The sequence below is a fragment of the Calidris pugnax genome, unplaced genomic scaffold (genome assembly GCF_001431845.1).
Source record: "Calidris pugnax isolate Ruff unplaced genomic scaffold, ASM143184v1 scaffold54, whole genome shotgun sequence".
NCBI classification, from domain to species: domain Eukaryota; kingdom Metazoa; phylum Chordata; class Aves; order Charadriiformes; family Scolopacidae; genus Calidris; species Calidris pugnax.
In genome coordinates, this window is record NW_015090864.1 from 3,447,157 (window position 1) to 3,460,495 (window position 13,339).

The 13,339-nt window shown below is 42.5% G+C and overlaps 1 protein-coding gene across 1 annotated transcript in view; it reads left to right on the forward strand.

Annotated features, from left to right (window-relative positions):
• The window catches only part of CRHR2 (corticotropin releasing hormone receptor 2), a 96,121-nt gene that overhangs the window by 50,875 nt on the left and 31,907 nt on the right, over positions 1 to 13,339 (forward strand). Inside the window, exon 4 of the mRNA XM_014944859.1 lies at positions 3,373 to 3,479. Coding sequence (XP_014800345.1) covers positions 3,373 to 3,479 — 107 coding nt within the window. The remainder of the gene's footprint in view (positions 1 to 3,372; positions 3,480 to 13,339) is intronic.

Here is a 13,339-nt window from a genome sequence, read left to right on the forward strand (position 1 = left end):
AAAAGTAGATCTAAGCCTCCAAAAAGAGCTATAAATTAGGGACTTTGGTCTTGTCTCTGTGGCCTATGGCAGCTGGATATGAATTTGGTTCTGATGATCTTTTGAGGTGGCGTCAAGCTGTGTAGCTGAGTTAGCATCACACTGGGCTTAACTTAATGAATCCTGCTTAGGAGCATGGTCACATTAGCCACAGCTACCCAGCTTCCAGCTGGCTCAGAACACGAAGGCAGTGAACTCAGAGGCATCTTGGATGACAAAGATACTTCCCGGTTGCTTCTGAAAGTCTTTGGAGAGGAGACGTGGTGTCTTTAACTAGTGATGAGATCATCCTGGCAATAAGAAGAAATCTAAAGTGGCTGAACTGGGAATGGAGTGCAGAGCCTCGGAGGAAGACACATTCTGTAAACACTGTCAGGACCTGTCAGGGAGTTCTGTTAGAGGGAGACAGATCCTTGTCATCTGGAGAGCTAAGTGTGCGGTCATTAGGTGTTTATTAGTTCAAATCATTAGCCGATTTGGTTTGGATGGGTTAGCAGTCCCGTCCCAGCTAACGCAAAGGAGAAAGTCCTCTAGACAGAATGACTCCATTATCAGCCTAAAATCTGGCTGCAGGGTGCCCAGTGTGCCTTAGATGTGAAGAGCTGGTGCAGGTAAAGACCTAAAGCTGGGCTTCCTCAGTTTCCCTGGTAGAAGCTGGCTGGAGGATAATTGCCCTGCCTGATGTAACTTGGTTCTCATGTACAAGGTATGACATGGAAGAGGACTACAGTGATGTCACCTGCTGTGGTCTGGAGAGGCTAACAGATCATCCACACCATCTCCTTGTCTATCTCCTTTCTAATGTAATGATCCTCCTCCTAACCCTGAATAAGATTTAAATCTGCATTTTAATGATGTGAAATATCTTCCTGGAAGCAGAAGAATATTGAGTAATAGTAGAAGGTTATTATGGTTTTAAATGTATCATTCTTCAAGAGGGTGAGACAGAAAAGACTTACGCAAGTATTTTACATGAACTGAGCTTTGGCCAACACATGGCTGATTCTGGGCACATGTTTTTCAGCCCTGAAGGTGTTGTCTCCAATTCTACCAGAGATGCAGATTGCATGTAGGCTGGTGGAAAGTGATCTTGCCACCCTGTCAGCTTAGTTTTTTCATAGGCACCGAGGCAGTTCTTGTTTCTATGATATCTGAACTTGCCTCCAGGAAACCTTGTTAGTGTCAGCAGCAGAAAAAAATAAGTCATGCCTGGTTTTCCATCAGCATCAGTGCATCAAAGAGGAGCTTAATTACATTTTTTTCTCAATTAATTTTCTCACATTTTGAACCATACCTTCTTAAAACTTGAGTGAAGTTGAAAAAGTGGTTAGGAGCCAAAGGAGGGAGCTGAAGGGTCAGATTTAAAGAGCAGGATCCTTGGCCTGGGAGAAACATTGTCATCTTCAAGAAGATTTGTAGCACCACACGAGCAGTTCTGGACAACGCTTTTTAGTCATATGGTTTAGTTTTAGGTAGTCCTGTGGGACGCAGGGTGTTGGACTCAATGATCCTTATGGGTCCCTTCCAACTGGAGATATTCTGTGATTCTATGAATTAAACTGGAAAGCAAATAAGCAAGGCAGTTTGCCAGGGCACTAGCTGAACAGTACAAGTTTGCATTTCAGGTAGGTGCATCAGGTCAGGTGTGTTTTCTTCCCCTTTAGGTGTCCCTGTGGCTTAAGGATAAATAAAACTCAGTGTGGAATTCCTATTTTGTAGGTTTGGGTGTTGGTTTTTTTTTCTTCTTAAGGCTATTCAAAAAACAGGCCTGTGTATGGGGAAGTTTATTTTAGGAGACTTTATAGTAGACTTATAAATACCTTAGATGGTTGAGTTCCGTCCAGAAACAGCACATTACTCCATGTGCTGAAGATATAGGCAGGTTTCATCACAAAAAATGATTCCAAGAGAGCTTGCTCGCTCCCTGGCAAAGTGCTGGAAGATGCTATCTTCATAGAACAATGCAACAGATTAACTACAGCTGCTGGTTGTAGTTTCATCCAAACATTCATTCACTGACAAATTCCTTTGACTGGAATAAAATGTTAAGGGAAATTGTTAGGAAAAAAAAACAACAAAACAAAACAAAGGAAGTTCAACCAAAATTGGAAAACTGATGCCATTTGTAGGATTCTACTTCTATATTTTTATCACAAGGGAGGAAATTTGGGTGGTTAGTTCTCAAAGGTCTCATTCTTCTGAAGGAGGACAAGTCCCGAAGTGGGGAAAGATCTGCTTAAGCTGAAAAAAATGCAAAACCTAATAAATAAATATTTTTTTCAGGAGGATTTATACATATATACATATAGAGTAGCAAGCCTCTATGAATTTTTAACTAGCTTCAGTATTTCTCTGAATAGTGTTTTTCTACTTCTTCCTATCTGTCAGGCAAAGAAAGGAGATGCTTCTCCTTTCTCTGAAGCCAGCAGCCCCCCACCAATAAAGAACGTTCCAGTTACTTCAAGGTCAAATTTTGGTCACATCACTAAATTCACTGTTTTAGGTGGGAACACTTTTGTGCTTAATTTTTTGTTTACAGGATGAAGAACCTACCAGTAATCTCCCCAGCTTCTTAGGAAAGAGGCAGACACTAATACATAAAGTTTCACTGCATACTTGGGTCTCTCCTAAAAACAACAAGATCTCAGTTTGGAGAGAGCCTAACAAACCAGAAAGGACCAACAGATTCCAGCTTTTTCAGTCTGCATTGGGTCTGCCCTCAATTTGAAAGATAAGAAGTGTAGCTTGCAAGGAATGCACCTCAGAGAAAAGTCTGCCTGTATGGAAAGGGCTTATTATTTATTCTTACTGACAGCTGATTCATTTTTGTATGAAAACGAAACCATTTGAGTAGGAAAGTCGTGTAACTGGCTCGTTAAGATCATTCAGTTTCCTAAAAAAAATAGAAAATAATATTTTATAACTTCTGTTATATATATATATATGTGTTAGAAGATGTGTCTTTGGTAGCTATGTCACCCTAAAATGACAAAGTTTTAAATAGTGATAATGAAATAAGTAATAAAGAAAAAAGTAATAATGAAAATAAGAAATCCTGAGGAAATTGAAGAAAAACGGGGGAAAAAAACAAAACTTTTTTTTTGCTGAGATTTCTAAGAAACTGTGGACAAATTCCAAACTGAAATGAAACCAAGCCTGTACTTCTGTGCCTGGGCAGCATGTTTGGCTTATATATAGGCATCAGCCCTGGGGCTATTATATCATTTTAAAGTAGAGAAAAGTAATTACTGTTTCCTAAACTGATTAACTGTTCCTTAATGTCAGTGCTTAGAGAATCATGCTGATTTAATCATGTTATCTCTTTACCTCCAGAGGAAGTATGCGCTCCATTACAAGATTGCTCTCATCATAAACTACCTGGGGCACTGTATATCAGTAGGGGCCCTTATAGTTGCCTTTATGCTTTTCTTGTGCTTGAGGTGAGTAATCTGTTTGCATGCTTCTAACTTGGTTGGGTGTGTGACACTTACTGGGTTACTCAAGCCCTCTAATAACACTGTCCAGGTCATGTATGGTCTTGGAAAATGGTCATGGCTTTTACACTCCCAAGCATGTGCATGGTTTTGTTGACTGATGTGTTGGGTGAGCTGTGATGGTGGCTTCCGTGTGTAGGACCTAAAGCCTATTTGTATTCAGGAAGAGAAACTGTATATGATTTATTGATGCAGCAAAAAACTCAGTGAGCACAGAGTGTTTCATTAAGGGAAGCTGGGATTTGAGTTTCGAGTTGCAAGTTTTGGGGGCAAGTTTTCTTTTTTTCTAAGACATTGCATGATAGCAAAAGGTATTTTGCATTCCCTGACAAATAATGCCCAGATCTAGACCAAAGGAGATAGAATGAAATCTTTACATTTTGCTTTGGGTTAATTTCAATTTTTCTTTCATTAAAGAACAGGAGCTTTCTTAAATACCAAGAGAAACATCTTTAGAGGAGCTTTTTCCCCAGCAGTGCTTGTGAAATGATGAATTCAAATCAATGAAACCACATAGAAGCACTTCCCTTCCCTGGTTCAGTGCTACAGAAGGGAGTTTGTCAGGTCAAATGGGTATCTCAGTGAAGGAAAGTCTGTGAAGAAAAGTTAGGGCTGCAGGGAGAAGAGAAAGGGCAGGAGAGGGGGAAACTTAGCGGAAAGCAGTAGGTAGTCATTGTATTGTGTGGAAACAGCCTGAGTCACAGGAATGTATTTTAATAGGAGTGGCCTGGTAGGATTTTTCTGTATTATTTATTGAATTATCTGACTGGTATTTCTGTACTATTTGTGCTGTCTTGTCTAGAAGTGTTCAACCTGAGCACAGAACCAACTGCACGATGTGCTAAGCAATGGTAATCCTTGAGAAAAATCTTACATTAGTAGCACAAGAGAAACAGGTGGAGGAACACCACCCCCCCAGGATTACAATAGGATGACTGAGAGTGACCTAAGTGAACGAATTACCGCTTTCCTAGAGTGGAGCATCCCTACAAAGCCTTATGCTAAGTCTTCCTCTTGAGCATTCCTAACAAAAGGGTCTTTCTTCTTAACAACAGGAATCTTCTTTCACCCCAACATCTATAAACAGAATAATCTATGCTACTGGTAAAAAAAAATAAAAATAAAAAGCTTAAAACATTTATGATGCATCAGTTTAAACTTCCATTTTAACCTTTTTACTTTGCCCATAATGCTAATTCCCATAGTGCTTGGGGACTTGAATTAATTTACACTGAATAAAGAATGCAAATTATTCATTATAACTATATTCCCTGCTTCGATGCTGAATCTTTTATAAGTGCTTGAGTAAATAACGCAAAAACAATTCGATAATATGATATAAATATATCCAGCTTTTAACACAGAAGCCATCTAGCTGTTCCCTTTTAAATTGTTCTTCTGGTATTTAAACTTTAAGATTTAAATTTTGCAATCAGCTTCAGCATTAAAAGGACCGCAGCAGTTCAGCATTTCCCTGTACATGCTGTGAATTTAGATGGTCCATCTTTTCAAATTCCCACTGTATCATGCAAAAAAACACAACATCTAGTGTCCAGCCAGCGTGACCTCAGTGTCTGTAGCTGTTTTTAAAAGTTCTAAAGATGCTCCAGTGAAGGCAGTCTAGATTCATGTTGCATTATGGATTTCCCCTACACAAATTCTAGATTATGCACCTCTTCATCACGCTTATCTCTTCAAAGTGTCCCAAGAGCACATCAGTTTTGATAATTCAGTGCTATTATTTGGGGCTTTTTTTTCTGTTTCAGTTTGGATGGAAGAAGGTATCTACTAATTGGGTGAAATAGGAAAATTTAGATAATTCCTGGGTAAAGAAACAATAGAAGAGCAGATCTTCCTGTTCTTCCAAATGCATCCCATGTGATCTTGTCCCCACCCCCATCTTCCTCAGTCCCTTATGCAACCCTCTGCCCTCCATTCACAACCCGCTTTCCACCCCAGTAAAAATGTTCAACTGTCCTAAATGCTAAGGAACCATACACCAAAGGATACTTTGAGGGTCAGAAAGCTCAGATGTAGCAGCAAGTAATGAAAGCATCTGTCATGTGTGTATGTTGCAGGGACACCCCAACACAACTGAGAAGGGAGAACTCAGCCAGGAGCTCCCTTTTACTCCAAAGACCTATTCCAGCCTTGTTTTCCCCAGTTCTGTATCAGATGAATCAATTCTATTTTCTCGGCTGTGCAATGAAAAATAAGCCACTAAACATTGCATTTAGCATCTAAATAATAAACAATGGAGCCCAACTTTACTTTCTATTGGACTTGATTTTTGTTGGTGTGCAGACTGAATGGCAATGAGTCATTGAGAGAGCTCCTACAGATCCAAGTCAAGGCTGATTCCCAAGGTCTAAATGTAGGTGATCTTAAAAGTGCGAGAGCCATGTTTTCTTCACAGCACAAAGCAAAACAAGCACAGAAACAAAAAGAAATATGCTGAGAAGGAAAAATGAGGGATTTATGCATAAAGCAAACGTGCTGTAGAGCTGAATTGATCTCCAACGCAGGATCTGGAGAGATTTGCTCGGGGCACTTCACAGGGCATTGTTAAATGTATCTGCACTGCTGTGAATCTCATTGTCTGTGTGTTCTCATTAATAGTAAAGGTTTGATCCATCCCTCAGGTGCCCGCAGGCAGTTCCTGCTGACACGGCTCTCATCATCCCACATAATCACATTCTCACAACAGTAAAGCTGAAATTTTCTATAGAAGGAATCTTGCTATCAGTAGTACCAATCAACCAATCAAGCTGGAGAGAAAAAAAAAAAGGTTTAGAATGCTTCTTTTGTTTTTTTGAATCATATTTTTCCTTCACTGTTGCAGATAATGCAGACACCCAAATTCCTTTCTCCTGGCTTTTTCCTTATTAGTGTGCTGTTGTACCAGCCCCTGAGGTCTCCTGGCAGTGGTCAGCAGTGACCTGGCTGGATTCAAACAGAAGATGTTTTATTTGTGCAGTAGTGACCAAGGAAGTAGTACGGGTAGACAGGTATTTGTCCTGGGAACAAATGTCCTGCGTTCCTTTATCCCCCCTTGTTCCATGATCCTTTAAAACTCCTCTTGAGCTTCAGTCTGGTATGTGGTTGGTGAAACTGCTCCTGCAGTCTCTGTAGAAATGGAAGAGTTTGATTAAATGATCTGTAGAACCCTGTCAGAAGAAATGTAGACCACCCATATAATAGAGCAGGTATTATAGAGCAGTGTGATCTGACACTGTCAGAGACTAAAAGTGGGTAGGCGATCTCAACAATTAATACCAGTTTGAACTTAAAAGCCATAGAATCATAGAAACATAGAATGGTTAGAGTTGGAAGGGACATTAAAGATCATCTCATTCCAGCCCCACCTGCCATGGGCAGGGACACCTTCCACCAGACCAGGTTGCTCAAAGCCCCATCCAACCTGGCCTTGAACATTTGCAGGAATGGGGCATCCACAATTTCCTTCACGTTGGCTGTCACTAATCACCTTCTTATTTTCGATATGCTTTAGCATAGGTTTTGGGAGGATCTGTCCATGATCTTGCTGGGCACAGAAGTGAGACTGCCTGGCCTGCCTTCCTTCCTTCCCTTTTTAAAAACGGGCATTATGTTTCCCCTTTTCCAGTCAATAGGGACTTCACCGGAATACCACGACTTCTCGAATGTGATGGATAGAGGCTTAGCAACTTCATCTGCTGGTTCTTTCAGGACCCACAGGTGCATCTCGTCAAGTCCCATGGACTTGTGCACCTTCAGGTTCCTTAGATGGTCTCGAACATGGTCTTCTCTTGCAGTGAATCATTTCAAGTGTCTAATCTCACGAACTGAGTTGAAGGACAGAAACATGTTTCCTATTGATTAACCTTAGGCCAATGTCTTTGCTTCCCAATGCCTTTACCCACCCCCTCTCGTCTCTTATCTGGATGACTTGTTCTTTAGGCTCTTTGTATAGACCCTACCTAGAGCAAAAACCACAGAGGAGAACAAAGCCCTCCTGAAGTCCTGGAATAATATCAGAAATTAAAAGTGTGCCCAGAGAGCTATAGTCTTAAGGAAGGTTTCATAAGCTGCATCTGAAATGGTGGTATTGTAGCCTAGAAATGTGAAGGTTGGCAAGGACTATTATTGCTGCCTATAAATACATCAGTGTTGGGTAAACATCAGAAACTGAAGAGCTACTTACAGTCAAGGACAATGTCAGTGCAAGAAGAAATGGGTATAGGCACTCTCCAGAGGGACTTGTGAGTGGATATTAGAGGATGATTTCCAGCCCACAGAGCAGAGGGCTCCAGGAGCAATGTAACGGAGGAAAAATTTAACTTGGAGTTAAATTCGAGTTTCAGGAATTTATGAAGGACTTTTACTCAATGACTTTGTTGACCTGGGGTCTGGAGGAGGAGGAGGCAACTTCCTATCCTGTGCTTGAAATATGTTCCCAGTGGTATACCTCTATCATTGCCAAGATTTTAGCCATGAGGCAGTGTTTTTGGAGATGGACACTAAATTGTTTCAATTCTGGTAATAGAACTGCTCTTTGCAAGGTTAGATCTATCTTGACTGACTGGCTAAAAATCATCTGTGCTCTGGTCTCCTCTTGATAACGATGGAATGGTTTTTGGGGAACAGTGGAAAAAGCCTAACAAATTTTCCAAGGTTTCAGATGAAGGAAGAAAGTAAAGTTTGGTCTTTACAGTTTAGATATGAATCACATTCAGAAGTGCAATTTACTTCAAAACAAGAACATGCCCTGAGTCATCTCTGGGAAGGAGAATCAGAGATGTTTTCAAGCCTAGATGTTTAGTTTCTGGCTGCAAATGCACCTGCAGGTGTTCAAGTGCTAAATAGTTCAATTTCAGTTTTCATCCCAGGAATTGCACATCTACATCCCTCACTAACTCCACCGCAGTTGTTCAGCATTCAGTCATCTTCTCTTCTAAAAGCTAATCTAAAAGGTGAACACTGCTGCTTCACGTCACTCTGTCAAGCAAAACATGAGAGAGGTGGAAAATCCCCCTCATTTGGGTCTTCCCTAAATCTCACGTGTACAGTCCTGCTGGCATGGGGACTGTCTCTGGGAGTGATGGAAACAGCAGCTTCCAGGGGGAGGTGCCCAGGTTGAACCACCTGAAACATTTCTACACGTGCAATGAGCACCATGAGGCTAATGAATTTAGACCAAGCTCAGGAATGAATATTTGGAAGGAGCAGGCAGATCTTACATGGTCCTTCCTGAACTCCTGGTCAAATACTCAAAAATAATGAAATATTTCACACCATGTTTTGGTGGAAATGAGGCCAAGGAGAGTGTGAATCGCAGTCAGTGTCTCAGACTTTCCTCCTTAGTTTATCCACACAGTATCTGCAAAGGTAGATGGTGTAATAAACATTGCTAATTGTGTAATTGTATTAAAAGCAAAACAAAAAACCAGCATAACCCCTGAGTTCCGTAGCTGGTCATTTAGATTAATTTGTTTTCAGATTTTGTTGTTTTTTGTGCATAGTCCCAGAAGGGGATTATGAACGAGGACATGCTGTGCACTCTTACATTTCCCAAACAGTAGCTGTAAACCAGATGAACGGCTGTCAGCTCTCGGTGTCTGGCTTCTGAAGTCCTCACTCTAATTTGTGCAACCTGGTTGCAATGGTCACTCTCCATAGGAGACATTCACCCTTCCACAGTCTGAACCGATGAATGCAACCTGTGTCAATGAGGCAATGGCTTAGATAAACCCCAGAGGGCTGTAGCCACGTACTGTGCCCCTGCTGCTCTAAAGCTGGTTTGTTATGGGTACTAAAACTCGAGTTGCAAGGTAGCTTTTGCTAAAAAGATACTTTACAGCCCCGTTTTCTGTTTGATTCAAAAATGACTGACATCTGACCTGCATGCTGTAGTGGCCGAGATTGTGAGGGTCTTTTGTGTGTGTATGGTTGGACTCAGTATCTCAGAGGTCCTTTCCAACCATGAAGATTCTGTGATTTAGCGAAGCAAATTAGAGCAGATTCCTAAATCTTTTTTTTCAAGCAGCTGAACCACAAGCACATGCCACGCTAAATGAAGTCATCTGTATCTGACAGTGTCATTCCTGTGAAAGCAAGAGTAGTTTTCTCCAGTGGAAGAGCTGATGGTAGAGCCAAGATTGGAGCCGTGCTCTTAGACTGGAGGACCCAGTGGCTGGGTTTCAGTGAGCCCATATTTAACCACCTAGTTCTCAGGGGCAGCATTTCTCTTTGTGCACTGACTGGGGGCAAAGCACAGGCTGATGTTGTGTCCTGTAATTATCCATACTCTTCATTGTCAGCGTGTTCATAGGGAGATTGCAGAAGGCCATTTTTGACCCTTGTTCACCATGCTACACAGCCAGATCGTCCTGGGCACAAACGCTGACAGTGAACAGTCTGGTCCTACCACTGATGCTGTTCTGTGTTGTGTTGGCTGCATCCTTCCAACCCTGGGAGCATCAGTGCTTTAAGCCTTTGTGTCTAAAGCAGGCAAGATGCCCCGTGTCCTGTGATTAAAAATTGGCTTCAAAGCAAGAGAAAGGAGCTTTGGAACAGGCTGAGTAGAGCACAGATGGTTCCACAATAGGTTTATTTTTAGGGTCTATGCACATCCTAAACACTAAAGGAAGCTGCTGCTTCTCCTCTTCACCTGAGCGTTTCCCCCCTGTCCTCGTGATAAAGCTGTTATTTTCTTCCAGACTTTCACTCTTCCCTTGCAACCGACCCTTGCATTTCCTGTGGGATTATTTATATTCCCCCAGGCAACTGCCACCAAGAAGCTCGTTTTTGCTGCCAACCTCCCCAGCTGCTTTTCCCATCTGTAAGTGTTAGTACCAGAATATATGCAGGGATTGAACAGGAGAAACCGTGAGGACCTCAGGGGAGAGGCCTCCATGTGGATGAGAGCAAATAGGCCGTGACAGGCCCAGAGCCTGGGAAATAGCTTCCCGCTAGGTATTATTCCCACTCCATGCCATTTATGGCTTGCCCATGAGCCTCGCCTGCCCTAGAAAAAACTAAAGGGGAAAAACATTTTTTAAGTGCTGTCCATGATTCTCCTTCCTGCTTGTTCACCAGTCATGGAATGGGAAAGGCGCCAGCAAAGCGCTCTCCGATTTCTCCTGCCAACTGGTTTCAGACAGACTTTCATACAGCTGGCTTAATTGAACATCGTTATTAATGGAATACTACATGAATTAATAGAAGGTTTCCAGGCTTCTTTAATAAAGTTATCATTTGCAATAATTTCCATGCAGATGATTCAACTAATTCCACAAGCTTTCGACCATGCTGGCATATTATTATGATTGTTAATATTAATTGTTTGTGTCATGCTTTGAATCAGAAAAGAGTAGCTCTGCACATCCCAGAGGAAAAATACTGCTTTATGGATAGACTGAGGGGGAAAAAAGCCATGAATCAACAAAAAACCTACTTTGAGTTTTACCAGTGCTATTTTAGAAATCCTTTTATAGATCCACATGTCGGAATCAGTGAGGCCACCTGTACAGACAGAGTTGATCAGATTTTCTACCTTTTCAGATCACAGCATTTCCCAAGTCAAAAGAATGGATTTTCTAATTCTCTGCTTTCTATATCCAACCACACGATTAAGGTCATTTGGCAGAAAAAATTAGCAGGATGTACTTTCTCTACCAACAATCAGAAACTCAGAAATTTGCTTTTTTTTTCTTTTGCATTTGTGGCTCTTGTTCCTAACATGGAAGCCCGGTTCTGACACCCGCACACCAGGCAGTCCGGGATACCAGTGAGAATGACATTTGGGCTTGAAACATGGTCTGTTCTCAAATCAAATAAAGAGGTCATTATGTGTAATTTCCCACCATACACCTGCCTTTTGATTTACTAATTAGGAAGGCCAAAGAGAAGTATGTTTGCTTTCACCTTAATTGCTTCTTTGTGTCTAACCCGCTGCAGAACTGAAGCTAATGCTTTTATGGGGCTCTGTGTGTGTGCCCTGAGTGGGAGGTGTGTGCTCCCAGATCATCTTATCTGGGTCCTGCCAGCACGGCCAGAGACATGCTCTGGGACTCTCGACTCACTGCAACACACACGTTTTCCTGTAAATATAAAGCAAGGTACTTCATAACTCAGACTCTGATGAAAATATGCTGTCGCTTGCCACACTCTTCTGTCCAAAGCCTCACATCATTAGCCTTGAGGCAAGTGGCTGTGCTCTGAGCCATGACTCCTGGCCAAACGTCCTGCCTGCCTGGCGTGGGGACTCCTTTGCCCACACTGGCAGGAGGAGTGACACAGCAGCAGGACTCTTGCACAGCAGAGCCTCAGTGGAAACCCTTGCCTCATCAGAAGCAGTCGTCTGGAGATCACTCCATAGCAGGCAAAGCACTGGGTCTTAAGAAAGCAGGAGGATCCAATAAACCTCTAAGATGCTTCCAGTGGCAGTATCTTTTCTTCCTCTAAGTCAGAAACTATAAGTCCTTCTTTTCAAGGAAATCCTTTTCCTTCTTCTCTCTCCTACACCACTTTCATGTGCCTGTCTGACATTACTTGGATTATCAACATTGGGACAAGGGTTATCAAGCACTGGAACAAGATGCCCAGGGAAGTGGTGGAGTCCGTGGTGCTCAGCAATATGGTTTAGGGATGTTTTATGTCAGTGTTGGGTTGATGGTTGGACTCGGTGATCTGAATGGTCCCTTCCAACCTCAAAAATTCTATGATTCTATGATTCTACTTGCTATATTTGAGGGAGGTATTTCAGGACCAAAGTCTGCTATCGGGTACAGCCAGAAGTCAAATTGCTGTATGAAGTGTGCTACTTCAGGAGCACACGTTGGAGATACTACCAGCCTCTCCTCCCAGCTTGTTCCCACACCCCATGGGACAAGCAGTTTCCTGCTGTCCAGTTCCAGGCTCTTTCAGTCCCTCCTCCCTGCAATTCCCAAAGGACAGGAGGGAATGTAGCTGTGAGGAAATGCCTCCTCATGCAGCCCTTGGGAGGGGACAGGCAAGCAGAGGAGAGGAACTAACGCAAACGTATTTTACTGTGAATAACAGCTTATGAGCTCTTCATTCCATCATGTTAGTAGCATTAGCCATGGCCTGACCTCAGTGAACATAAACCAGAAAAGGAGTTCAGTGACTCCTGTGAGGAGCTGCGGCCACCAGCAAAGTGATTTAATGTGATTAAATGTGGTCTCTGAATCAGAGGTATCTTAAAACCTCTGACTGCCAGAAGCAAGGAGGTAAGAGCAAGGAGCAACTAATGGTCTGTCTCCCCTGGTCCCCATCCTGTTTCCCAAACTGCCTTTTACTGTTCACCACTGGGGACTGACTCACAGCCTCCATGGCTCGTTGGCCTGACTGAATATGGAAGTTCTTGTGTCTTTACGTTGTGGCCTCAATCTTTAAGTCTATTCTGACTGAACCGCTACAGCCTCTTTTCTTATTGCTCCCGTCCTTGGAGCCATGCACCAGGGAAGAGTTAGTAGAGGAGTCCAGCCAAGGCCTTGACCAACACTTTTTGTCTGAAAAGGATCAGAGGAGGAAGCAAATACCGGAAAGGGCTCTTTAATGGAAGCCCATAGCCTCAGTCCATGGTGCCTTGTGATGTGCTCGCCTTCAGGCTCCCTGGGATGGTGGCTTATGCTGTTCTTCTTGGGAGCTGGGCTACACTTGGGCCATTCAGTTCACATCAACAAGTAGAAATGGCATGAACAATATTACCCAACATGAAGAGGAGTACAAAACCTTCTATCATCTGGTGTTTTATGGTAGGGGACTTTCAATGCCCCTGGAACTCAAAATTTCTTCCTAGTGAT